Source organism: Leptonychotes weddellii, chromosome 1 (assembly GCF_054177405.1).
Source record: "Leptonychotes weddellii isolate Sample4059 chromosome 1, ASM5417740v2, whole genome shotgun sequence".
Lineage (NCBI taxonomy): Eukaryota > Metazoa > Chordata > Mammalia > Carnivora > Phocidae > Leptonychotes > Leptonychotes weddellii.
This window is the reverse complement of record NC_138369.1, coordinates 8,470,891-8,497,423: the sequence shown is the minus strand read 5'-3', so window position 1 is coordinate 8,497,423 and position 26,533 is coordinate 8,470,891. Positions and strand designations below refer to the sequence as shown.

General features: G+C 55.5%; 1 protein-coding gene and 1 long non-coding RNA gene across 5 annotated transcripts; one reads left to right on the top strand and one right to left on the bottom strand.

The window, feature by feature from the left end:
• TECR (trans-2,3-enoyl-CoA reductase) lies at window positions 1-24,768 on the bottom strand. 3 transcript variants are annotated; one of them, XM_081814057.1, is made up of 15 exons: window positions 24,631-24,749; window positions 23,178-23,332; window positions 8,258-8,406; window positions 3,077-3,127; window positions 2,315-2,366; window positions 1,948-1,992; window positions 1,752-1,855; window positions 1,559-1,674; window positions 1,366-1,471; window positions 1,181-1,253; window positions 1,042-1,085; window positions 908-965; window positions 726-814; window positions 340-385; window positions 1-255 (listed from the first exon to the last, which is right to left on the bottom strand). In XM_081814057.1, exons 2-15 carry the CDS (start codon window positions 23,194-23,196, stop codon window positions 128-130), a joined length of 1,080 nt encoding a protein of 359 aa, XP_081670183.1. In that variant the 5' UTR covers window positions 23,197-23,332; window positions 24,631-24,749; the 3' UTR covers window positions 1-127. The 3 variants fall into 3 exon arrangements, with proteins under 3 accessions (XP_081670183.1, XP_081670172.1, XP_006738164.1); XM_081814046.1 differs by lacking the exons at window positions 23,178-23,332; window positions 24,631-24,749 and adding an exon at window positions 19,896-20,010; XM_006738101.3 differs by lacking the exons at window positions 8,258-8,406; window positions 23,178-23,332 and having other exon boundaries at window positions 24,631-24,768.
• On the top strand, window positions 5,552-26,533 carry LOC145720519 (uncharacterized). Of its 2 annotated transcripts, none has more exons than XR_014143526.1 (3): window positions 5,552-5,631; window positions 23,959-25,131; window positions 26,052-26,533. It is a non-coding gene; the product is annotated as an uncharacterized LOC145720519 (long non-coding RNA). The 2 variants fall into 2 exon arrangements; XR_014143525.1 differs by lacking the exon at window positions 5,552-5,631 and adding an exon at window positions 12,428-12,500.

The following is a 26,533-nucleotide window of genomic DNA, read 5'->3' as shown; positions in this document are numbered from 1 at the left end:
TTTGGCAGGGACAGGCAGGTTTTATTCCAAGAGCTGGAGAGTGGTAGTCCCCGCTCCTCCCCCAGAATGATGCTGGGGCAGAGGGATGAGAGCCTGGCTTGGCAGACCGTGGGAGGTGGGCAGCAGCTCAGAGCAGGAAGGGGATGATGGGCATGCGCAGTGGGGGGTAGTCTCGGAACTCCTTCAGGTAGCTACGGTGCTTGCCCTTGGCCCAGATGGTCATCTGAGTGAAGCCCACCAGGGAGAAGAGGGCCACTGTGGGGCAGAGCAGGGGTGTCAGGGAGAAGCTGCACAGCCCAGGTGGGCTGGGACCCACAGAGGGAGGGACAGCGGGCTCACCTGGGACACACTGTGTCATGATGGCAAAGCCAATCCAGGACCCCACCTGTGGGGAAGAACGGTCGGGGGTGAGGGTGGGCAGTGCCTGCTGTTCTCCAGAGGCCTTGCCACCCCCAAGGACCAACTCGCCCACCAACCCTTTCAGAGCGAGGGGGTAGGAACCAAACTCCAATGCCAGAGAGGCCTTGAGTGAACAGGGGTGCATGATGTGGCTGCCCCCCAGCCCCCTCGAGCTGCAAGCCTGGCCTTGCCCACCTCCCAACTCCAGTAAGGCCAGCCCTTCCATCTCCAAATACTCCCACTGCTGAGCCAGGCACCTCTAGTAGGGGCTGGCATGTGGGACCCCAGCCCCTGGAGGGAGAGGAGGGAGCAGAGCAGACCCTCACCTCGTAGGTATAGTTGGGGCAGGACACCAGCAGGAAGAGCCAGGTGAAGGGGTTCTTGGTGGGGTATGGGATCTTCCTGGTCTTGGACCCTGGCAAGTAGGCCAGGAGGGACAAGTGAGACCCCCTCGCCCAGTCTGCCCAGCCTGCCCACCACCACCCCTTGCCTGGGGCAGGCCACTCACCAGCTGGCCGCAGGTCCCGCAGGGCCATGTGGATGGAGAAGTTGCCAAGCTGGCAGATCTGTCAGAGCAGCAGGGTCAGCCCAGAGTTCCCCCCGCAGCTCCCCGCCCTATTCCCCTCCTCCCAGCCTGTTTACCACGAAGATGGCGAGCGCCAGTTTAACCTGCTGAGCTCCGTAGGCTGAAGAGGAAGCAGAGAGGGGAGGCCTATGAGGGGAGAGCCCGGTGGGGTGGGAGGCTCACAGGGTGGGGCGGGGCAGGTCCAAGGCCACTTACTGGGGGGCGTATAGAGAGGGTGGTTGATGTAATAGGCCATCCATGCGGCGAAGCCCCAGTAGTAGGTGCAGTTCTGAAAGCAAGCAGGGCTCAGATGAGGCCTGGCCCCGCAGAGGGTGGGACTGGGGATGCACAGGGAACTGGACGATCCCGGTGGGTGGGGCTGGGAGAACCCAGGCGCTCACCTTGAAGATGTTGCGCAAGGGCATGGTGCCGTGGGAGAAGCGGTGCACGAAGAGCGTCTCCAGCAGACGCTTGACGTAGTGGAATGAGTGGCAGATGCAGGCGAGGCTGGGAGGGGGAGCCAGCTCAGCTGGGGCGGGCCCAGCAGGCCTTCCCCCCTCCCCGCACCGCCCCCTTCCACCTGGCCCCACTCACTGCACCACCGTGTGCCGGCTGGACGTGAAGTCGTATTTGTGGCCATAAATGAAGGGCACCCGGAAGTAGAAGAGCAGGTAGATGAAGAGGGGCCCTGCGTACTCAGTCAGGAAGACCTAGGGGTACAGGGAGCAGGTGAGTCACCCCAATGTGGCTGATGGGAAAGGAGGCCACGGATAGGGCTGGGACTCACCGTCACCCAGCTGATCTGGGCCCCCAGGTCCCGGAAGTAGAATGTGGCCGTGGTGCCCACGGGCAGCTTCTGCAGAACATCCTCATCCTTCAGGGACTTGCCCTCTGCAGAGACAGGCCGGGGCTCAGGGCTGCCCAGACCTTTGCCCACCGCCACCCAGGAGCCTAAGGGTGGCCAAGCAGATAGCTGTACTCACTGGGGTCCAGGCGAAGGGACTGGCGGGCAGGGTACCACTGTGGATCTGTGGGGAGAACAGGGTGTCACAGCACACAGCACAACAGAGCCCCCCGGGATGAGGCGAGGCCTCTGAGGCCCGTGCCTCCAGGACAGAGCCAGGAACAGCCCAGGCAGAGGCAGGATGTTGTCCTTCCGAAAGCCCAGCAAGGGCGTTCCTACCAATGGCCATGCAGGGACACCTGCCCCAGGCAAGCCAAGAGAAGCCTGGGCCACACTGGGGGCACCTCTGCAGGACCTGGGGAGAGAGAAGTGCAGGACCAGGTCCCACCCAGAGGCCCCTGCCCAGAGGGGTCACGGACAGCAGCGCAAATGGGCCCTGGACTTACGGGTCTTGGTGAAGAGGTTCTTGATCTCGGCAATGGTGGCATGGGGCTCCACCTGGGGGAAGCACAAGCCGCAAAGAAGTCAGGGCAGGGTGGGGCATGATTAGGACCCCTCCTGGTAAGGGGGGATGGACTGGGGGACTGGGCAGCTGCTACGGGAAGGGGAAGGCTGGAGTTCAGGCTCCCCGCGTACATGGCCGAAAGGAGCAGCAAGGGCCCTGCCAGAGTGGGGAGAGCCGTAGGCCTGAGGGCCCGGTTTTACCAAAGGCAGCCAGGACACCCCTGGCCTGCTGGGAGACTGTTTGAGCACAGGAAGCTGGGCCTGCTTCTCTGCCTCTCCTCCTCACCCCACCCGCAGCTCCCCTCACAGTGACGGCCCTCTTGGGGCCAGAACTCCCTGGGACAGGAGCCCCTTCCCCCATGCCGGGCCTTGGCAGGGGACAAGTCTCAGACTCCCACCTTCTTCCCAGGCCCCAAAGCCCTGCAGGGTCCACGGAGGCTGCTTCGCCTCCTCCCACCAGGGGGCCAGCTCCTGGCCACACCCAAGGGCCATCGGTGCCCACTCCACCCCAAGCTGGCAGCGACAGGCCTGGGGAAAGTATCCCTCGTACGCTGAGGGGCAGGTGGGGAGTCAGGACACAGGATGGAGGGACACAAAGGGTCCAGCTGGACAGCTCCCATCTCCTCTGAACCAGAAGCCCCAGGAAGGAACAGGGACCCAGGCCCCATGCCCTTGGCCCAGTACAGCTGGCGCCAGGGTCCTACCTTGTCCAGGAAGCAGAGCTTCTCCCGCGTCTTCGCATCCAGAATCTCCACCTCGAAGAAGAGAACAGCCTTTTTAGGTTTTTTGGTCGCTTTGGCGGGTGCGATCCCGGGAAGGCCATTGAGGCCGAGGCTGGGGCCGGGGCCGAGGCCCTGGCTGGCCTCCCGGGCCACCATGCTCATGTTCAGGTCCATGCTGCCCTGTTCTGCCCGCTGCAGCCAGCGGCCCCAGCTGCCGGCCGTCAGCCCCCACCGCGGACCTCCCCACGCGAAGCAGCTCTGGGCCGGGCCGGCGTGATCAAATTCTGCCGCGGTGCTGGAAAGGAGCCCGCGCCTGCCCTGGCACGGCTGCCTTCTGTGCAGATGTAACCCGAGTGCCCCGAAGCCATGGCCCAGCTAAATATAAAACTGCCCCAGACTGAGCCCCCCAGGAGCCGTGCCACACACCTCCTGGGGGCAACCCCCGGGGGCTGGGTCCTCCTGAAAGTGAGACTTTCGAGTGGACACAGCCCCCAAACAGCCCAGGGGGCAAGAAGACCCCCTGAGGCAGGCATGGAGGCACCCCGGCCCAGTGTAGGGTGGGGTCAGCCACAGGCGGAGGGTGAGCGGCCCGCGGGCAGCCCAAGCCCCGGCGCCCAGCTCTGGCCCGCAGAGTTCACTGGGCTTGGGAGAAATCCCAGCTATTTTGAGAATCCGAGAGATAGATCATCCATTTCCCCTTCTGAGCTGTAAGAGACGCTGCGGATTATTTTCCTTGTGCATTTATGTTCCCAGGGAGGTGACAGATTCCGGAGTTATTGGTGCAGAGAGCCTCTCTAAGTGTGGAAAGGGTCAGGAAACCAAGAAGTTTCCAGCTAGCATCCCCAGCCTGGACTGATGAGCCCTCAGCCCCTGCCTCCCTGACCTCCCTCTCCACTCATTTCTCACTAGGTCCACCCAGGCCTTGTTCAAGGCCACCTTTGGGACAGTCTTCCCACAGCATCAGCCCAACATAGCACCCTTGCCTAGGCCCTGACCCCCACAAAGCCCAGAGCACACAGCCTGGCCACCCCCACCCCACTGCTCTGCTTGAGCCCCCGGACAGTGGCCAGACAGTAGCAGAGCAGTGGGGCAGAGCTGGGGGGGAGAGAGCCCTCAGGGGGATCTGGCCCACCCATCCCAAGCAGGTCTGAGAAGGCACCAGGAGGAGCAGGGAACACAGGAACTGCTGGAGCTGGAGGGAGGCCCAGCAGTGGCCAGCTGATCCCAAAAGGCCCAAGTGCTCCCCTGGGGGGCTTGGCACAGATGCTCTTAGACATGGGGCCATGGCAGGCAGGGCTTGGTCTGACCTCAAGTCAGCACTGGCCAGCAGGTGCTGAGAATCCTTCCCACCCCTGGTAGAGCCTCGGTCAGAGGCAGCATGGGGAAAGGAGAAGGACCAGAAACCCAGGGCAGGGCCCCAGCCAGGGCTCTCTGAGGGTACAGCCACCTACCCACAGCCCAGGCAGAGGGGCCCACCGCAGCCAGCACCCCCAGAAGGAAAGGGCTCCCCTCACACATCCCCCAGTGACAGGAGCGCAGTGGGCAGCAGACGGGACTGAGTCTGGCCCTGCCATTCAGTCCCTGGGTGACCAGCCCCTCGGAGCCTCAGCTGGGGGGCAGGTAGATAGGCGTGTAGCTCCAGGGGCTATAAGGGTCATGAGACAATGCGAGTGAAGCATCAGCACAGTGCCTGACACTGCCCCAAAACCTGGGGCCATGAGGCTGGGCATGAGGAGACCCGGTGGGAAGGGCACCAGCCTGGGTGCAGATCCCGGCCCCCCTGGTGGCAGGCAGCATGTGAGCCTGTTGGCCCATGTACGCTATGCCCGCCCCACACCATGGACAGGAGAGGGCCCAACACCCAGCCCTGGCCTATGCCACCTACTGATGCTGCACCGGACGGAGTGTGTGTGCTGCCGACTGCAGGCTCTGCCCAGCTGTGTGGCCTTGGGGGACACATTACGAAGCCCCTCTGAGCCACACAGATAACAAAGCCAAACAGAAGGGCCAGAAAAAGGAAACCAGTCCTACTGCCCTGAGTGCCAGGCCCCACTGAGGGGACTTGTGGGAGAGGGAAGGGGCACATGCAGAATGTGCCAGAAAGGGCTAGAATAGCAGAGCCGTGGGCAGGTATAGGGCCTGCCCCATGGCTACAGTATATTAATAGTTCCTGGGTCCCGGGGGGGGCAGTGCCCACATGCCTCTGGAGCCCATGTGGGGCAGGAAGACAGCACCAAGCCTCCTGGGAGAGGAGGCCTCTGAGTTCCTGCTGAACCACTCAATAGCTTAAAATACAACTAGCCCCTCTCCCTCCTGGCCAGCTGCTGGGGGAGGGCTGAAATCCTACCCCTCTCCCCCAACCTGGGCACCAGACCAGGGTCCCGGGGAGAGTCGGGGGCCCCGACTGGCTGCCAGGAGAGGAAGCTGGGTGGCAGGAGGGGTGGCCGGGAGGGGGGGGCACACTCCCAGCAGCCACAGCCACAGACGCGCCTGAGCCGGTCCCAGGCCGGAGGACAAGAGCCTGCGCCCTCCCAGAGGTAAGCCTGGCCCTTGCGGCGGCACCCAGGGGCCCAACCCACTGGGGTGGGGGTTGCCTCAGCTCAGGGCCACTTTCCTGCCCCCAAATCCCAGGACCCAGCAGCCTTCACCCGGAAAGAGGTCTGAAAGGCCCTGAGGTGTGAGGGGGATGTGGGACCCAGGACCTCTCTGTACTATTTCTGCAATTCCCCATACGTCTATAATTATTTCAAAATAAAAGTTATGCTAAGTGGCAAGAAGAAAAAAAAAAGTTATGCTAAGGAAAAGAAGGCAGACACAGAGTCATATATTTATGTAAAACGTCCAGAATCGGCAGATGCAAGGAGACAGATAACTGTGTTGCCACGGGCTGGGAAGGGGGGGAGTGAGGAACACTGCCTAACGGGAACCTGGTATCTTTTAGGGATGATGGAAATATTCTGGAACTAAATCGAGGTGGTGGCTGCAGGGGGACAGACGACAGTATGAATGTATTTGATGCTGCTAAACTATTCATTTTTAAATGGTTAATTTTATGTGAATTTCACCTCAATCAATTATTTTTAGGGGGGGCTAACATGCAGGCCCCAATTACCCACCAAAAAACAGGTCCCAGGGCAGGGAGCAGCAAGAGTTCCTCACACCCATCCACCCCTTTACACGGAGGGCCTAAACATAGGGGACCTGGTCCTGTGCTTCCCAGGCTCCAGTCCCAGAGCTTACCCATGCACCGCACCCCTCCCCACAGCACTGCCACCCCACCCCCTGCTCTGTGCTGAGCATGCCTCCCGCACCCCTGTGCTTCTCCCTCCCTCCTTCTCTCTTTCTCTTTCTCACAAACACACACACACACACACACACACTCTGGCCTGCTAAGCCTGATGCCAGCCTGGGATGGGGACCCACGGCAGGCCTAGACCAGGTCAGGGGGTGCAGGCAGCTGCCGAGTACAGCCCTCAGGCAGGGTTCCTAGGCACACAAGGGTAGGCAGCAGGCCCAGACCTCATCCCTGAGAGAAGACAGGCAGGGGAAAGGAGGAGAGGTCAGCCCTCCTAAGGGAGCTGGAGGCAGGGGAAGGGCTGGGAGGAGTGTTATATTCGATGGATGGGTGAGGAGGGTCACCTGAGCCTGAGCCTGAGGTCCCAGCACTGACCACAAGCAGGGGGTGTGGCACCGCAGCCTCGGGCACAATGGACACAGAGGACAAGGACAGGGCAGACGCGCTGGCCTGGGACCCGAGAGTGGCTCTGCGATGACAGCTCCACTAGCCTGGGACAAATTCTCACCCGGGCGCCTGAGATTCCAGGGTCCAGCCAACAGCAACTCGTGGCATGCCACAAGGTCAGGGCATGGGGGATGGGGGGAGGGGGCAGGACAAAGGGTGGGGCCGCAGCCCACGCTGAAGAGGGGTGGGGACCAGGCTGCAACCTTCCCCAGCCTGGAGGGGAGCACCCAGAGCCACTGCTGAGCAGCAGCGCCCATGGCCTTCCCTGTCTTCATGGAAATAAAAGATGTTGCAGATCAACATAGCACTGGTAGAAACGAGGGTGACATTTTCTGAGCACCGTTCTGAGCCAGTGCCGGTGCCCAGAGCAAGGCTCCGGGGATGAACCCCACCTAGCAGATGAGAAACACAGAGCAGTGGGAAAGCAGAGCAGTTATGCAACTACAGGAGAGGCTCAGGGCCTTTGCACATGCTGTTCCCACTGCCTGGACCGCTCACCCCCAGACCCTGCAGGGCTCCTTCCCCCACGTCCTTAGGCCTTCAGACAAATTCTCAAGTGAGGCCCTTCCTGACTCAAAATAGCAACTCCCACATACCAGCTCCTGAGGGCAAGGACTGTTCTGTTCTCAATCATTTCCCAGCACCCAGAACAGCCCAGCAAGGAGCTGGACTCAGTAAACACCTACATGAGGCAACTGGGCTTGCCCAAGGTCACACACACCAGGACCTAAAACTCCCTCCCCACTACCCTCTGAGCCAAGGCCCTTCCCTGCTCCTCCTTCACCACACGCCAGGGGGCTGTGCCCACCTTGCCAAACCCCAGAGCGGCAGGGTGGAAGCTGCTGCCTGGAGCTCTCCCTATCCTGAGCCGGGACCTAGCTCCAGAGAAGCCTCTGTGAGGCCCACAGACATGCCCACCTGGCTCCAGTGACCCTGGCGGACCCAGTATTCTGACAGCTGGACCCTCCTCCCAGGCTCTGGGCCACTGCTCACCAAGGGAAAGGGTCAATGACCAAGCCACCTCCAGCTCCTGGGGAAGCCTGCTGTCTTTCCTCACCCGCAATCCCAACACAGAAGGGACTCCATGGTGACAGGCTCTACGAGGCCTGGGCCCTCAGAGGCACTACCCCAGGCCCAGTGGCCTCCTCACAAGAAAAGCTCAAGGGCCTTCTTGGCCACGTGCACATTCCCCAGGCTCTGAGGTCAAAAAGACTCACCTATTTCCTGGCTGTGTGGCCTTGGACAAGTTACTCAACCTCTCTGAGCCGCCATTTTCTCATCTATAAAATGGGCTGCCCCCACCTGCCATCTCACAGGACTACTGTAAGATTTACAGAGATAATAACAACCAAAAAAAAAGTACATGAACATGCCCAGCCTAAAAGTGATCCTGTAAAGAATAAATACTACTCGACCAATACCTGCAAAATAGTACGGCAGATACGCAGGGTGCCAGGCCCTTTCTCCCCAGATCCTGACCACGGCCATGAAGGGGCCCAACCAGAGGACTCCAAGGTCAGAGGGGTGGGGTGATGATGCTCCATCCAGCTGATGACAGTGCGCCCGAACCCTAACAACGGCAAGACACGTGTGGGTGAGAGGGGCAGGGCTGCAGCGCTGTCCCCACTACAGTTCCCAGCTGGGCTGTGCCGGCGGCCCTGCTCTCCACCGCCCCCTTGTGGCCGTGGACTCCACTCCCACCTGCAGGAAGACAGCCTTGTCAACTGCCAAGCAGGCAACTCCAGGGCAGGATGGGACCAGCATGGGACCTAGAGAGTGAGCACTAATCGGGCTCTGCCACCTACCAGCCAAGGGGCCTCGGGAGCCACTGCCCCACATCCATTCATTCCTTCCTCCATCCATTCCTGCCTCCCTTCCTCCCACATCTCTGGCACTGCAGTGAACAAAACCAAGCCCCTGCCTTCACAGGATGGCACCCCAGCCTGCGTGTGCTGTGGGGGAGGGGGGACAGACAACAGCGACATGTTTTGTCACCAATAGCTGTGGAGAAAAACGGAATGGAGGCGGGGAGCCGGGGCCTGGGGGAGACCATTTTCCACAGAGTGGTCAGGGAAGGCTTCCCTGAAAAAAGGGCAGCTGAGCAAAGGCCAGTGCGACGTGAGGGAACAGAGCATGCACACCAGGCAGAGGGAACACCAAGTACAAAGGCCCTGTGGCTGGACTGTGCTTAAGCACGGCTGAGGAGCAGAAAGGCCCAAGTGGCCTGAACAGAGTGACAAGGGAGAGTAGGACACGAAGTCATGAAGGCATGGCGCAGGTCATGCAGGGCCTTGTGGGCCACAGGGAGGGCTCTGGGTTTTACCCTGAGTGAGGTGGGGGCCTGGGAGGGTTTGTGAGTAGAGGAGGGAGGGGACCAGGTGCTCGCAGGCACCCCTGGGGAACTGGGAGACCAGGGCAGAGGCAATAGTGGGGACGGGAGCAGGGAGGTGTCCATGGAGGAGTGAAAAGTGGGCAGGGGGGGGTCTGAAGTTTCTGACCTGAGCCCCAGAAGGGAGGGGCAGCGGGAGGACTGGCACCACCTAAGCCCAGGTTGTAAGTGCTGCTCCTACAGGAGCACCCAGGGCCCAGGTAACAGTGCCTGCAAGGCCTCCAGGCCAGGAGCTCGAACCCCTCTCAAGCCTCAGTGTCCCCATCTTTACCAACACAGCCAGGCCCCTCCCATCTGTGAACAAGACTCAGTGGCCTCAGGGCAGAGTGCACACCCCAGGGCCCCTTGGGACAAGGGGCAGGCACAGGCCTGAGGGTCAGCTTGGCTTCCAGATCGCCCTCATCAGCTCCCACTTACACACCTGGAACTTTTGTGCACCCTAAGATGGGCCATGCCCAATGAGTATGCATTGAGAACAGCAGGCCTGGAGCTGCGGCAGCCTCCTAGACCCCCCTCCTCATCCTCCCCTTCCAACTGCACAGCAGCCGAGGGAGCAGGGCTGTTAGCTCCATCCTCAGATGAGGAAGCCGAGTTCCAAAGGGTGAGGGCACACCCAGGTCACGCCGCAGTAAACACCTGAGCCCAGTGCACACTCCTGTGTATTCAAGAAAGGCCAGCCCCCACCACACACAGGCCTCTGGGGCCGCACTCCCAGCCAGCACACCCTCTGCAGAGGCCCCTGCAGAGATGGTGCGAGGCAGCATACCACAGAGGTCTGCCTGCCAGGAAAGGGCCCTACAACTGGGTCACGTTGTGTGGGGCGGCCGGGGCTGTGAGGGAGCGTGCACCCTGGTGGGTAACATCTTCTCCTGGGCCTGGGGCACAAGAGGCCCGCTGTGGGTGCGAGCCCTGCTCAGTGCAACCTAGAACTCTAGGCAAAGACACTAAGGCCCTGACAGGTCCTTTAGCTGACTGGCCCAGGCACTCGTGGCCCCCACAGGCCCCCACTCAGGGTCCAAGGGCTGCGGCACCCAGAGGGTGGAGGCCTGGCCTTGAGGAGCAAAGCACCCAACCGGCTCATCCACTTCACAGATGCAGAGGCTTGGGCCCATTTGCCTGGACTCGGCGACTCAGCACTTGCAGCTCCTCTTCCCTTCCACTTTCCAGAAATATCAAAGTCACACTGCTCATGCCAGGGTGGCTGAGAAGACCTTGGGCTCAGCTGCCAAGAAGCCAGCACCGGCCGCACCTGCTCCGCCAGAAATACCTCCTTCCCCAGTGGCCTCGGCTCATGACCCCATTTCCTGAGATGCCCGGGGCAGTTGCCCCAGCCTCCCCGATGTGCCACAGTGGGGACAGAACATCACCAAGGCTGGGAAAGGCCGGGAGACACTGACCACTCACTCCCAGGCCCTCAACCAGCCAGTTTCCACCTCCCACCCCCACTGGCCAGACAAGAGGAGTCAGTGTGTGAATGCCAACGTCCCTAGGCTCTGGGATGGGGGCCAAGAGAAGCTGGCAGAGCCCCATGCAGCCCAGCAGCATCCTGGAGAACATTCTCTGGGTGCTTGTGTGAGCCCAGGTTGGTCATTGCAAACACACAAAGGCGCACATGAAGGGGACACTGAAAAACATGGCAGGGACTCTGGATCTCAGGACTGTTGGCCAGCTGCTCACTCGCACCCACAGCCCACGCACCTCCCTGAGCGGGCACAGGCCACATCTCCCAGCCTCGGGGAGCACTGTCCCTCTGAGAGCAGAGCTGCTGGGGTCTGTGCCATTTGCAAGTGCTTCTGCGAGTAATATCTATCAGGTGCCCACCTTGTGCCAAGGACTGTGCTAAGACCTTCACCTGCATAACCCACCTAGCTTCACCTGGGTCTGTAAGCTAAGGACTGCGACCCCAGATAGGCAGCTCAGAAACGAGGGAGCCCTCACCCAAAGCACATAGCCAGGAAGTGCCAGGGCCAGTGCTAACCTGCCTGCTTGGGCCCAAAGCTCCCCCAGCCCCTCACCACCATGATGCAATACCACCGCCACTCGGAAGAGCAGGGTTAAATGTTAACAGGGAAAAAAGGAGGGAGGGGCCCCTGGATCTGATTATCTGGAAGGCACGCCCCTCCCTGCTGACACTCCAACTCCAGCACACTAGTCTTGGAAGGTCCAGACTCTGCAGAATACATCACCTCCACAAGGAGTGCCCTGCAGGGGAGCCTAAGGGCTGAGCCTGCTCCTCCCCAGGCCTCCGCCTCCCGTGGCCCCAGCACACTCAGGGTACCAAGGGTGAAAGGCCTGTCACCTCCTGACACCACACAGAGGGGCCCACGCAGACTCAGCAGCTATCTTAACGCTTCCTGCACGTTTTCCTGTCGTGGGCTGAGGCCACCACAGGTGGAAAAGCAGTGCCCCGGCAGGAGCAGGTCCCAACACTGAGCAAGACTAGTGCTGCTGAGGCCGGGGTCAGACCAGCCTTCCCTGCCTGAGCCTTAGCTTCTCCATCTGGTCAGTGGGAATGTAAGAAAGAAGACATAACAGAGATGATTCTCGTGGCACATGTGGCAGAAGTTCTGCCCGGTGGTCCAGAACCCTGCCTGCTCATGCGACTCAGCTGAGGAGCCCTGGCCTGGGCAACCTAGGAGGGGGCCCAGGGTCTCTGACGGGGGAGCCGGTGCCCACAGCTTCAAAAGCTCCCAGGTGACAGACGGGGACAGCCTCAAGCAAGGCTGCCTTCCTCAAATGGGCCCTGCCCTCTGGAAGAAGCCCAACATCATTCCCCTGAGGGACTCAGCCGGCCCAGGCCCTCCCAATGGGACCTCAGCCATTTCCTGTAGTGGCTCCCCACCCCTTCCTTGCCCTGCCCCCTGGGGGCTGTGAACACCGAGCACCCAGTCACCACCAGCTCACACTGACCCTGTTAGACTGGCACTATTAACCCATTTCACAGACAGGGAGGATGAGGCTCAGAAGCACAAGTCGCCAGCCCAACAACACCTGGCTACAAGCTCCAGGGGCAGGACCCCATCTGTTTTTGCTCCTTAGAACTGACTGTCCCTGGCCCCAGACACTCAGGGGATGGCCCAGGTCTGCACCCCCCGCACCGCCGGGCCAGGTCGAGGTTGGTAACCATGTCTGGTCTCTGCATCTCAGGCCAAGAAGCTGGAAGAGGCAGGAAACACTGAGCCCTGCAAACACAGGTTGATGGGAGCAGCAGGAGGAGTTCATCCAGGCTGACCCCCCACCTGCGTCCAGCACTTCCGGCCCAGTGTGGCAGGCAGGTTAGTCCAACCCAGAAGCTCTTCCAGAATAGCCCGCTCTGGGATCCCCATGGCTAGCCTTATACACACAGCCAACAGCTAATGCCTGCCGCACGCTCACCATGTGCCAGACACGTTCTCAACACAAATTATCTCTTTTACTATTAATCCCCTTTTGGGGAAACTGAGGCTCATTCATTCACTGCATAAATATTGACTGAACACCCACTACATGCCAGGCACTGTTGAAGGCTCTGGGGATTCAGTTGTGGAAAGAGACTGAAATCCTTGCCTATATGCAGGTGACATTTTAGCAGGGGGTGGGAGGACAATCAAATAAAGTTACACATAAGAGAAGATGCCATGTGCCACAGGGAAAGCAGAGCGGGAAAAGGGTACAGGCAGTGGAAGGGGACGGGGGAGTGTGTGGTTTTATAGCAAGTGGTCAAGAAAGGCCTCCTGAGGAAATGTTGAGACAAGCCCTGAATGCAGTGGAGGAAAGAGCTACTGAGAAATCTGAGGAGAGTATCCAGGCAGAGAAAGGGCCTGTGCAAAGGCCCTGAGGTACGGCATTCTTGGTATGTTCAAGCAACAGTGCAGAGGCCTGTGTGGCTGGAGGGAGTGAGCAAGAAGGGGCCTGGGGGGAGGTGATAGGTTGTGCATGGTCTCAGAGGCCATGTTAAGACTTTGGCTTCTATTCCAAGTGAGGTGGGAACCCTGGAGGGCTCTGGGCAGAACAGGGATTCAACCTGACTTAAAGAATCCTTCTGGACTACAGGGGAATAGAGTGGAAGCAGGGAGCCCAATAAGAATTCTGTCAAAATAAAAGATGCCTTACACCAAGGGGTCGGCAAACTATGGCCCACAGGCCAATTCTCTGATCCACCACTAGTTTTTGTACAAGCTAAGGGGTCTTCACATTTTTAAATGGTTGGAAAAATCAGAAGAAGCCTATTTCATGAAGTGGAAATTACATGAAACTCAAATTTTAGTATCCACAAAGTTGTATCGAACATGGCCACACTCGTTGCTTAATGTATCGTCTACGGCTGCTTTTCTCACAATGGTTGAGTTGAGAAGATGTCATAGGGCTGTATGGCCTGCAAAGTCCAAAATATTTACCATCTGACCCTTCACAGATAAAGCTTGCCGACCCCGGGCCTGGGCCTGATGATGGCAGGGGGTGGGCTGATGAGAAGTGGCTGCATTCCAGAAGTCCTCTGATGGCTGAGCTATAGGATTTGCGGACTTTGGGATGCCAGGGATGAGAGAACAAGCAGAGTCAAACAGCCTAGGAGTGGAGTGGTCGGAAGGCTGGAAGTGCCATTAACTGGAGTGGGGAAATGCAGGTTTGAGGGGAAATCTGGGGCTCAGGTTTGGATATTAAGTCGGAAATGCCCATTAACAGCCCCACAGAGCACTCCAGCTCTGAGAAAGCACGTAAGGCAGAGGTTGGGGGCAGGGGCGGTGTCTCTGGAAGCTCCACAAGCCTTTTCTGCTAGCTGAGAAGTTCCCATTCGTTCTCTCCAGAAACGCTTACTGAGCCCCTCGATGTGCTGGGCCCGTGCTAGGTGCTGGGCTTGATGAATGGAAAGATCTATGTGTGACAGCAGTGTGCTGGGCAGCGTTCCAGGTGCTGGGACAGAATGGTGGGCACAGCTGAGAGGCCATGCTCCCCGACTGGACCTGCTCAGGGGAACAGGGGCAAATCATCTATCACCTAACCCGAGGTCAGGATATACCAGGTGCTGTGAAGAAAAGAAAGCAGGGCAGGGGGCCCAGAGCGCCACAGGAGGTGGTCAGGGAAAGCCTCTCCAAGGAATTGTAATTTGAGCCACAGCCAGAATGAAGCCAAAGGGAGGACCAGCAAGAGGCTCCCTGTGGGAAGTGCAAAGGCCCTACGGCAGCACAGAGTTTGGCAGGGCTTTGGAACACGCAGAGGCTGGAGCAGAATGGACTTGAGGGTGAGCAGCTGAGGAGAAGGCTAGAGAGACAAGCACTTCAGGAAGCTGCTGGAGGGCCGCAACCTGCTCTGGTTTTGAGAAAGATCCCTCCCGCTGCCAAGGCAAGTGTGGAAGCAGACACAGCAGTGAGTCTCAGAAACAACCCAGGCCAGAGATCTCAGTGGAGCCTGGACTAGGGCACAGAGGTGCCAAGTGGGGAAAAAGACACTCTAATTCCTGGATCCTGAGACACCACTGATTTAAACCAACTCACCAATGGTGGCGGCGGGGGGAAGGAATGGACTACCTATGTAAATATGAGATGTATATATATAAGATGCAGTCCAACTTAAGGAACATGAGAACACCAAGGGGGAAAACTGTGTATCCTGGGATGGAGGGGGGAGAGCAGTAACAAGTTAAGAGGATTTCTGGAAAGTGCAGGGTTTCTGGAATGTTTAACAGGCCTACCTGCGTCTTTAAAGGGAATGGTGAATTAAGAGGAAAAGCTTGGCTCTCGCAGTTAAGAGAGGGGTCCAGGAAGATGCTCTTGGCTGTCTTCCCACCTGCAGCATTACCTGTGAGCAGCACCCTGAGCCCCACAGGCCTCTGCTGGCTCCACTCACCACTCTGGTGGAGAGTGAAATGAAGCAAGGGAGAACGTACCCAGGAGTTCTGTATGCACGTCCTTCCCCGTGCCTTCTCTCTCCAGGGTGCATGTTCCGGGGCCCAGCCAGGGAGACTGGCAATGACTGCACCTCCGTGCACCCCTAGGCCCACTCCTCAGACTGTGCCTGGAAGGGCCTGGCAGGAAACATTCTTTGGGTCTCTTGATCCATGGCTTAGCACTACCCATGGGATCCCCACCTTATCCTTACATGAAAACTCAGGGTTCAGGTAACTCTGGGCCAAAAGTGGGGGGAAAAGGGGGCCAAACTCCAAAGTGCCAAAAGATGAGCAGTGACCAGCTTCATGACCCAAGGACAGGAGCCCACGCTGACACAGTGAAGCTAGCCACACATGCTCAGAGCCAGATCTGCCAGTCCCGAGGAGCAGCCGTGCACCCAAGCATGCAAGGGTCCTTCCTCATCATCAGACTGCAGTGCCTGTGGGGATGGGGGTGGGGGGGAGTGCATCAGCGATGTGGCTAACTGCCTGAGCTTGCCCTGTGCCTTGCTCTGTAGGCCAGGGGCTCTAAAAGACATGCACATCATCACTTGTTCCAAGGTATGCACTGAAGCCCCCGCCAGGGGCCCGGGCTTACGGACAGCACGGGTCTCACATACACAAACTGTCAGTAAGTGCTAAGTGCTATGTGCAGAGAACTAAAACAGGAGAGGCGCCAGGGTGGTGAGTGTGGCCTGGATGGGTCAAGGGGAACCTCTCAGAGGAGGTGACATTCAAGCTGAGCCCTGAATGACGGGATTCCCAGATGGGAAGGGCAAAGCCACCTCTCCTGAAACACTGGTATTTAGGACAGGGGTGGCGTGGCTCAATGCAGCCCTGTCCTGGAGTAGATGGTGAGTGGATCCCCACCCCCAGCCAGGAGATTTTGTTAGACTTTAGTCTCTGCAGTGAATAATATTCAACGACATACTGTCTCAGACTACACATATCTCCCCAAGAATTCTGATACCACCCTCACTCCCCAACAAGAGATATGTTCCCCCAAACCCACCCCACCCCCACCGGAGTCAGACTCCTAAGGAGTCCTGGGAAATAGCTGCTCCCCACAAGAAGAGCGGAGGCTCCAGCTCTGTGAGCCCCTCAAGCTCTGACGGGCTTCCTGACGCTCCATGACACTCCAGTGCCAGTGCTAAACCGCCCTCCCCCAAACTCGGCCTATACGCCCTCACCCCAAGGACAGGCACCGTTCCCATGGGCCCCGCCACAAAATAGGCATGGCCCCAGCCAGTGCTCCCTGGTCCCTTTAAAAAGATAAGACCGAGTTCGGAAAGACCCAGACAATGACACAGGCCCTGCAGTCTACAGGGCCCAATGAATGGCCTGGGGACGCTGCTTACATAAGAGCCTGGTTCGAGTAGGGACAGGGCCGTGCCAGCCTGCCAGTCACCGTGACCTACTGAGAGGCCCTTTATCCCTCAGAGGGCTGGGAAAGGCTCGTGGCCCATCTCTAACTAACCACAGGACTGGAAGGCGCAGGGGAGGGGGGAGCCCCAAACACCATCCACCACCCACTAGTCAGTAATAAGGAACAACTACTCTGTGCATTTATGTAACAAACACCTAACACAAGGGCCCCTCAAGGACTTAAAAATAAACCGCCCTCTGAAAACTTTAACTCAGGCAAAATCAACAGAAAAGGGAGTTCATAAAGTCCACAGTTCTCAGGATAAAGTCCACAGGTCTCTGCCCAATTGGCCTCAGCACTCAACATGGGACACCCACAAAGTCTGGCCTCCAGGCCTCGGCACCTGCTGCCCCATATCCCTTCCCTAAAAACCTTCTCCTTCAGGCCTCAGCTTAGATGAAAACATCTTGAGGGCAGAGGCTGTGCTTAGTTCAGCCCAGTATTCCTGGTGCAGGACAGGTACAGAGAAATACATTGGAACAAATGAACTAATGAGTAAATGACAGACGGAAACAGACAAGTGGAACCCCAAACAGGAGCACGCCCGGACCAGGACAGGCTGCCAGTATCCTATGCGGCCGGGGCAGGCCACTGGCAGGTGCAGCGCTGGCAGCCTGCCGCGGGACCAAGTGTGAGGAGGAGCAGGATGATGCAGAACAGGCTGACCACGGCTGGGCTGGACCTGGGGCTCGTGGCCAGCAGGCCACCAAGAAACCAGCTTCCCTCGATCAGGATCACTAAGGACTGGCTCAGCCCAACACATGAGATGCAGTCCTCAGCCAGGTCCCAGCAGCGGCCCCACACTCACCCTTCTGCTCTCCGGGAGCCTGACCACAGGGAGAAGATGCACTCATTCATCCAATCATTCGTTCAACAAGGAGGCACTGGCCAGATGCTGGGGAAGCTGCAGGAATGAGACACAAGGAGTCCCTGCCCTCATAGAGCTCACAGTCTGACCGTTAAGTCCCCAAATGAAAGCGTAACCACAGCCAGAGATGGGCCAGAAGGAGAGGAACGGGGTGCTGGGGGGAGGGGGCAGGGGTCATACTCCAGGTAGGATGGTCCAGGAAGGCCTCTCTGCATGACTTTGAAGCTGAGCTCTCAATAATAAGAAGGGATCAGGCAAAAACAGAGGGAGAGCATTTCTGGCTGAGGAACTGGCATGTGCTCAGGGCAGGAATGTGGCTACGGGTGTTTGAGATGAAAACCAGAAGTGTCGTGATGAATGAGGACAGCAGGGGACAGAGGACGACAAGTCTCTAAGGGATGGTTTTGAGCCACAAGGGCTAAGATCTTCCCACTTACATGGGAGAAGACCCTCTGGCTGCTGCGGGGTGGGGAACATGGCCGGGAGGGGCAAGAAGAGAAGCTGCCCGCCTCGAGTGAGTAGGGTACAACTGACATCAGATGACCAGGCCCACCTGAAGCACCCACTTCTTGGGATGGCTCTTCGTCACAATAAGGCAAAAAGTGGGTTCTGACTGTGCTTGCATTTCGCCAGGGATCTTCCCATAGAGAAAGAGTAGATCATCCCAAAATGTGACTTCCCATGTGTGTGACAGTGTACCAAGACTGATCACGGGCTTCTTCCTCCATCTTCTGGGCATATTATTTAGCATGAACCCATCCCCAGCAGCATGTTCAATGAATCAAGCCTCATGGCCTTGTTCACAGGCAAGTTTAAAGTCATTCAAAAGAGGTCACATGCAGAAAGCATCTCAGATAACTTGACTGACCGAACATCTGTCCAATGATTTGTCCTTAACCACCTAATGTTCTGTATCTTGACTGCGGGCCACCAAGTGTGCTGGGCACTTTACAGCCCCCAGTGGCCCTCCGAGACAGGTGTCCTTATTCTGGCTTCTTAGGTGAGAACACTGAAGCTCAAGCAGGTAAAGTACCTGTCCAAGGGCAGACACGGTGGCCACCAAAGATCATGTCCTTCACGACCACATACTTCATTCTTCCCTGAGTGCACAAGCACCTGGGCCCACCCAGTGTGAAGCCCACTTTGGTCTAGCAAAACCCTGGCTCTGCCACTCACTGTGGGACCAAGGGCGCATCACTTCACTTTTTTGTGGCCCAGTTTCCCCATCTGTCAAACATAGATAAGAATAGTCCCTACCCATAGACTTATTACGAGGATAAAGTGAGTTAACAGATAAAAAGCACTAAGAATAAGTATTACATTAGTAGTGGCTTGATGATGATGATGATGATGATGATGCTCTGGCTGTCCCCGGGTATTAAAACATCCTCAGCTGCCACTGGCAACGTCTGCAAGGTGTTAAGACGGAGGCTGAACTCAACCAACCAGCCCAAGGTCTCTGGCCAAACCTGCCAGTGAAAGTGCAGGGATTCCTAGCACAGTCCCCACTCAGGGCTGTCAACTCTCCGCTTACCTCCCCTCAGGAACCAGCTATTCAAGAGGCTCTGCGTGGCTCAGGGGAGTCCCACCCCCGAGCTCACCCACGCCCACCTCTTCCACCACTCAGATCCTCCCACTCACCTCCCCACCTCAGCCCCACCTCCCTACCTAAGCCCCGCCCTTCCCACCCCTCCCAACCCCAGGCTCTGGGCCTGAGGCACACCCACACAAGAAAGGTCTTTAAACCCCACCGGCTTTCCTGGCTTGCCAGTCCCAATCAGGCTCTCACCTCCAGAATTCCGGGGGGCAAGTCCATCCAATTTTAGGGCCAAGGGAGACCCTCTGCCAGCAGTCCACACTGACCCACAGAGCCCCTCCCATCCTCCCTCCAGGGATGTTCTGTTCTTAGAACAATGGAACAGCCCAGCCCTGCCACCAGCAGCCTCTGGAAGCATCAGCAGGGACAGAAACAAAACAGGCAAACCCAGGTTGAGGCCCAGCTACACTGCTTCCTGACTCTGTGACCTTCTGCAACTTAATTTGTTTCTCTTAGCCTCAGTTTCTTTATGTGTAAAGTAGAAGTAGCACTTGTGCCCACCTGATTCCTCTTCTATGGATGAGGAATCAGACAGACCTGGGTCTGGATCCCGTCTCTACCACGACGTGATACTGGGCAAGTTCCCCTACTTTTCTGAGCCTCGGGTCCCTTATCCACAAATGGGGGGACAAAGAGTACCCACCTCTCAGGTTTTTGGATGGACACAATAAATGTGAACCTGTTCCTGCTATTAATCCAGCAGGATTATCCAGCCCAAGAGGGGATCACAACCAGCATCCCAGCCTATCTGCAAATGCAAAATCAATCCCAAAGGCATTTTTGGAAGGCCTGTTCTTTCGTTGCAGCACGCAGAGGGGTGTGAGAGTGAAGAGACCAAGTAGTGCCACTGTCGGAACACAACACCTTTCTGCAAACAGGCACCAAATTTAAAGTACAAAAGTTCAAAGAGACCCACATATTGAAACAGAGGCTCGGGCGCCTGGGTGGCTCAGATGGTTGAGCGTCTGCCTTCGGCTCAGGTCATGATCCCAGGGTCCTAGGATCGAGTCCCGCATCGGGCTCTCTGCTCCTTGGGAGCCTGCTTCTCCCTCTGCCTCTCTCTCTCTCTGTCTCTCATGAATAAATAAATAAAAATCTTTAAAAAAAAAAAAAAAAAGAAAGAAAGAAAGAAACAGAGGCTCAATAGTCAGAAAAACCCTAATTACACCTCACCTATTCCAAAAGGACACAAGAATTCACAAGAAAAAAAGTACAAAAAATAGCAGACACCCAAGATCCCACCTCCCAGATTTAACAGATATTTACATTAGATTCCTTTTTTTTTCAATAAAACAGACATAGCTGAGGCCCTCCCCACCCCCTCTCTCCACTCCCTCTTTCCCCAAGCAATGGTTCCCCTGTGCAATTCCCACACATTTCTGACCTCTAACTGCAATTTATCCTTTTCTTATATACATATCCATGAGCAGTACACATAAATCTCCTCTGGTACTTTTTTAAATATATAGAATCTTTTGCAACCCGCTTTTTTCCACTCAACAGGATGTCTGGAGATTTATTAAAGGACTGGGTAATCAAACTAGATTTTCTTTCATATACTGGAATTGTGCACAACAGTAAAAATAAATGAACGAGAGCTATATGTAGCACCTCCGCTTTTATGCATATCCTTTCATGATATATTTCCAGCAATTTCATAATGTTCTTTAATACTGGCCTTTGCTTTCCCAACTAAACAGGTTCACTTGCCCCCAAAGAGCAGCCACAGAAAGGCTCAAGCTGTCCTGGTCACACAATTATTTACTAAGTGGCAGAGCTAGGATTCCACCCCAAGCCTGTCCAAAGCCCACACACCTATGACACAATGACAGGTCGGTCTCCTTTCTCCTTAATTTTTGCCGTCCTGCCCAGTTTTCTGGCTCTAAACAATTGCCCCTAGACCAGAACTCTACTTCCAGAGCTTCCACATACTTATTCCTGTGGAGGAAGCTGAAGCAAAACTGGCCTCAGACAAGTACTATGTTGGTCTAGGATATCTGCAAAATAAGCACCAATAAAACTACCCTTTTTGTGGGGGTGGAAAATCCTAAATGAGGGCAGCAGGGACCCCGAGAGGATGAGGCTTCCTCATCTCCAGGTACCCAGCTAAAGGAAGTGGGCAGTGATCTGGGCTCAAAGAGACTGAGAGGCACTGATCTTCCTGGGGAATTAACAGGCTCATTTACAAGATGCAGCAGCTGTTTTTCCAGTTACCACTGGAATCATTACTTTGACTCTCATCTGCAATGGCAAAAACAGCAACAAAAAATATATATCCTGTAGCCTGGGATAAGCAGGATAAGCAGTTCCCTTATCAACCCTGCTCTGAGCCCAAGACAATCCCAAGGTCTGCTCTGGCCTTCCAAGGAAACAACTTCAGCCAGGGCCCAAGGGTGACCTGTTCTATCTGCTTCATCTCAGGCCTGAAGGGATACTTTTTCTTGCTGGATCAAAGAGGGGAAATTGGCAGTGACAGTAAACGGTTATTGAAACAGCAACAAATCCCCCCTCCAGCTGGAACCCTACCTGCCATAACATCAGACATCAGCGCTCATTAACTCACTGCATGACACTCGGCGGGATTCACACTTTTCTGAGCATCACTTCTACGCTTTGTAAACTGCACTTCATAATCTCGAGGTCTCTCTCGGAGCCACAAAGGTCTTTTGAGGAAGGCCATCCCCTCAGTGGACAGGGGGTCACTTGGGGTGGAAAGATGGACTTAGTCCTGAATAGAAATATATTCTTTTTTTTTTTTTAAAGATTTTATTTATTTATTTAATAGAGAGAGAGAGCGAGAGAGGGAACACAAGCAGGGGGAGTGGGAGAGGGAGAAGCAGGCTTCCCGCAGAGCAGGGAGCCCGATGCGGGGCTCGATCCCAGGACCCCGGGATCATGACCTGAGCCGAAGGCAGACGCTTAACGACTGAGCCGCCCAGGAACCCCGAAATATATTCTTTGATGTAGATCATTGAAACCTTTACTCAAACTTTGTTAAATGTGAGTGAAAGCATCCCTGCTATTTTTATAGATCTGCAACAAACACTTGAAGTAAAACTAATCTGCTTGCTGTGAAATTGGGCCACAAGACAAGGGCTCCTCTCACACAGAAACTGTAGCTATCACCTCAGACAGTACTTGGCAAATGTTAGCAAAGAATAATAGACGACACAGCAAAATACCTAATTTTTTTCCTTCAAGGTCACTTTGGGGTTTTTGTTTGTTTAATACATTTTCTTTTTTTTTTTAAGATTCTATACATTTATTCATTTATTTATGAGAGAGATAAGGGAGGACGCGTGCATGCTCATGGGCAGAGGGGAGCAAAGGGAGAGGGACAAGCAGACTCCACGCTGAGCATGGAGCCAGATGCGGGGGGCCTATCCCAAGACCCCAAGATCATGACCCGAGCCAAAACCAAGAGTCAGACACCCAACCGAATGAATCACCCAGGTGCCCCTCCCAGGTCACTTTGAACAGTGGGTTTGAAGCTCCCCCTTCCTTCTGGGAGGGAAAAGACTTCAGTAAGATAGAACATGTTCTCCAGTCCAAACCATGGGCCTCACGCTGTACCCAGCTTCTGGAAGAAAAGTGCTCATGTCAAGGGTCCTCAGAGGCCTACTTTACCTGACTGCTAAGTAAGATAGCTAAAACTACATTTTGCAAGATGCCACAAGGATCTTCCATCCTGCATCTTTTGTACTGTGGCTTTTTCCCCAGGATTGTAACAGGGTTTGAGAGGGAAAACTAGATTAGAACTTTATTCTATAGGGGCGCCTGGGTGGCTCAGTTGTTTAAGCGACTGCCTTTGGCTCAGGTCATGATCCCGGGGTCCTGGGATCGAGCCCCACATCGGGCTCCCTGCTCTGCGGGAAGCCTGCTTCTCCCTCTCTCACTCCCCCTGCTTGTGTTCCCTCTCTCGCTGTCTCTCTCTATTAAATAAATAAATAAAATCTTTAAAAAAAAAAAAAAAAGAACTTTATTCTATAATCATAGAGTTGAATGGGGCATCAGACATTGGATCCTATCTCCTCACCCCTGGTACTATGTCAAAAATGAGTGAGGACTTCTAGGGTAAAGCTTTCGAAGATTCTGGGTAAATTACCAAAAATAATAATTATAAAAGAGACAAACACAGGTAGTGGTATTCAACTTGTAAACAAAAACAAGGAATCTCTTTCACTTATATGTGAGGTACCTAATGTGGTCAACTTCATAGCGATAGAAAGCAGTTTGGTGTGAACGCCTGGGTGGCTCAGTCGGTTAAGGTTCCAACTCCTGATCTCAGCTCAGGTCTTGATCTCAGGGTCATGAGTTCAAGCCCTGCATTGGACTCCACGCTGAGTGTGGAACCTACTCAAAAAAAGAGAGAGAAAGAAAAAGAAAGCAGTATGGCGTTGCAAGAGGCTGAGCAGAATGGGGAACAGGGAGTTACTGTTTAATTGGTACAAAGTTTCAGTTTTGCAAAATCAAAAGGAAAGAGTTCTGGAGGTGGATGGTGGTGATGGTTGCACAATGTGAATGTACTTAATGCCACTGAACTGGACACTTACACTTACAATGGTTAGATGGTAAATTTTACGTTATGTGTATTTTGCCAGTTTCTTAAATTGAGGAGAGAAAAAAAGATCTCTCTATCTGCTAGTTTTCATTTGGGGACCAGCATGGCCTAGGAGCTGGCAACTAAGACTCTGGAGTCCTGAGTTCCTCCCTCTGTTCTGCATTTATCATCTGGAGGCCTTTGGGCAAGTCATCTGACATCTCTGAGACTCTCTCTTCATCTATAAAAATGGGAATAATAGCCTCCGATCTCAGAGGCCTATGAGGACAACAAAATAAAGTAACAGAATCTCACAGCACAAGAATAATCACATGCTAAATTATTATTATGCGTTTAAATAATAAATTAGTTTATTACTTAATGTTACTTAAAAGTCAGTAATGATCAAATAATTAAATTATTAATATTATATTATCAGCTTTTCGCTAGGCGCATCAGAAGACTTCGTTTTAACGGGAAAAGAAGCCCAAGTTAGGAGTCAGAAGACCTGGGCTTCGAATGGCTGTGCCCGTGAGATTTCTCTCTGGTGACACGGAGGAATTGACTGAGATGATCTCTTAGATTATCAAAGAGCAAGATCAGCTTTGCTGCTCGGCGGGAGCCAGCCCTGGAACTGCACCTCCCTCACCGCCTAAGCTTCTCGGGGAACCCGGTCGAGGAAAGGGGTCCAAAGGTCATGCGCAAGAAGGCTGATTGCAAATCCCCTTCCTAAACCTGAGGAGTCGGCATGGTGCAAGCTTGTACAAGACACCCACGAATCGGGAGCAAGCGTCCCGTATCTTTGCTCTTCCCCTGCCAAGTCTGTCCCAGCCCGCTGGGGGAGCTACAAGGAACCTGCCAGCTTCCCAGACCCTGCAGAGACCCCAAGAAAAGGCAACCCCAAAACAGCCGGGGCTGCAGAATTATAAATACTCTTTGCACATGCGCATTGCAATTTACGAGTGGCCGCGGGGCACAACGCGCGCCCACTGCGCCTGCGCGTCCGGGCAACCTTTGGGGCACAGGAGCAGAAAGGTGGGTCCCGTGGTCCCGCGAAGAAAAACGAACGAGTCTGCGGCGGCAGCTCAGTGCGGGTTTTCTCGTTCCTTACCTCATAATGCTTCATGGTTCCCTCAAACGGCCCCTACTGCGCTCCTGCCGCTGTCTACAGGCGCGCGACCAGGAACAGAACTCCTCACGCGCTGGCGACGGCCGCGCGAGACTAACCTCGCTTCCGCTTCGGCCCCGCCCCTCCCTGCCGCGCGCGCCCCTACAGCCAATCAGCGCGCGGGGCGCTCACCTCCGACCCCGCCCCGCGAGGCTGGTCTTGAGCAAGGACTAGCCGCTCTCGCCATGGGGCTGGCCAATCAGCTTGCGGAACACACCGAGGGGGAGGAGCGCAGGCCCGACGGGACTCGCAGAAAAGTGCTTGGCCACCCACCAATCAAAATGAGGCCTCGGAGCCGCGCGCCCCTTCCCCGCCCCTTGGTGGCGTCGCTGTGGAAACCAAGGGAAGCGACGGTTACCTTACAGCTGGGGGCGGGAGCAAAAAGTTGAGTGACAGGGAGGGCAGCATCCGCATGGCGGGAGGCGCGACTGTGTGAATTCCCAGGTGGGCAGCCCCCTGGGTAATGGGGAGCAACCTGAAAGGGCTAGGTGCTGGGGGCGTGTGCTGGGAAGCCTGGATGGAGAGGCCTTCCGGCGCGGGGACCCTCATCTGTCATGAATGGGAGGGAAAGAAAGGGGAAATGACGAAAAGCCCTCGGGGAATCCCCCAGCTTACAACCTGAGTCCTGGCCCCATTCTGGGGGGTGCAAGCCCCGCCCCGTAGGCCGGGGGCGGACACTTGTCTACCTGTGCTGTCTAGTATGGTCATCACTGGCCAGAGGTGGCTAGTGAGCCCTTGAAATGTGGCTGGTGCAAATTGAGATGTGCTGTAAATGTAAAACACGCACCGATTTCTAAGACTTCGTATGAAAAGGAGACTGTAAAAAAAAATCTCATTAATAACCTTTTATGTTAATTATAAGTTGAAATGATAATATTTTAGATATATTGGATCAACACAGATTATTACAATTAAGTTCCCCTGTTTCTTTTTACTTTTTTAAATGCCTGTTAGAACATTTAAAATCAGGTTGCCTGGGTGGCTCAGTCGGTTAAGCATCTTCCTTGAGCTCAGGTCATGATCTTGAGGTCCTGGAATCGAGCCCCATCTGCTTCTCCCTCTCCCTCTGTGCCCTCTCCCTCTATCTCTCACATAAATAAATAAAATCTTTAAAAAAAAAATTTTTAAATCACAGAACTGGCTTGCATTTGTGGTTGGCAGTTATGCTTTACTGGACACTGCTGGTCTGGGGTCATGCCATGCTTTTGCTCCTTTGATTATTTGTCATGAGCAGGCTGGGGAAGTTGGATGCCAACACACACACACACACACACACACACAGCCTCCTGCACACACTCAAGATTTCAGGACAAGGTAAGTAGCACCTGGCACCCTCCCTCACCTTCTTTCCTTTCTCATTCCAGACCCTGCCCCTGAGCCTTCATCAACTGTGGAACCCTCTGGAACTTAGAGGCTGGACATCAGAGACGTGGTGAGAAGTCCTCAAAGGTAAATCACTGATTCACAGAGGAGCAGGGTGGGGCAAGGTGAGTCAGTGCTTAGCACTTAGTCATCCAGGTTCAGTTCTGGAAACCTCTAAAGCTACAACTTTTGGGGACCTGTGGCTGTGGTCTTCAGAAAGTCACTATCTTTTTCACCAGGCCTAGCTGGGCAAAAGAGATGAAAACATGAAAGTGTTTTATAATTGTGCTTCAAAACACAGATCTTGGGGCGCCTGGGTGGCTCAGTTGGTTAAGCGACTGACTTCGGCTCAGGTCATGATCCCAGGGTCCTGGGATCGAGCCCCGCATCGGGCTCCCTGCTCAGCCTGCTTCTCCCTTTCCCTCTACCTGCCGCTCTGCCTACTTATGCTATCTCTCTGTCAAATGAATAAATTTTTAAAAAA

What these genes read in the sequence shown, in the direction of transcription:
- TECR (XM_081814046.1), bottom strand. Translation starts at nt 19,995, where the DNA reads ATGCGGGACTCGATCCTAGGACCCTGGGATCATGACCTGAGCCGAAGG. An exon ending in GAACCTCTTCACCAAGACCC is followed by an intron (nt 1,993 to 2,314) that starts GTAAGTCCAGGG and finishes TTCTCCCCACAG; the next exon opens with ATCCACAGTGGTACCCTGCC. An exon ending in TGGCGCTCGCCATCTTCGTG is followed by an intron (nt 966 to 1,041) that starts GTAAACAGGCTG and finishes CTGCTCTGACAG; the next exon opens with ATCTGCCAGCTTGGCAACTT.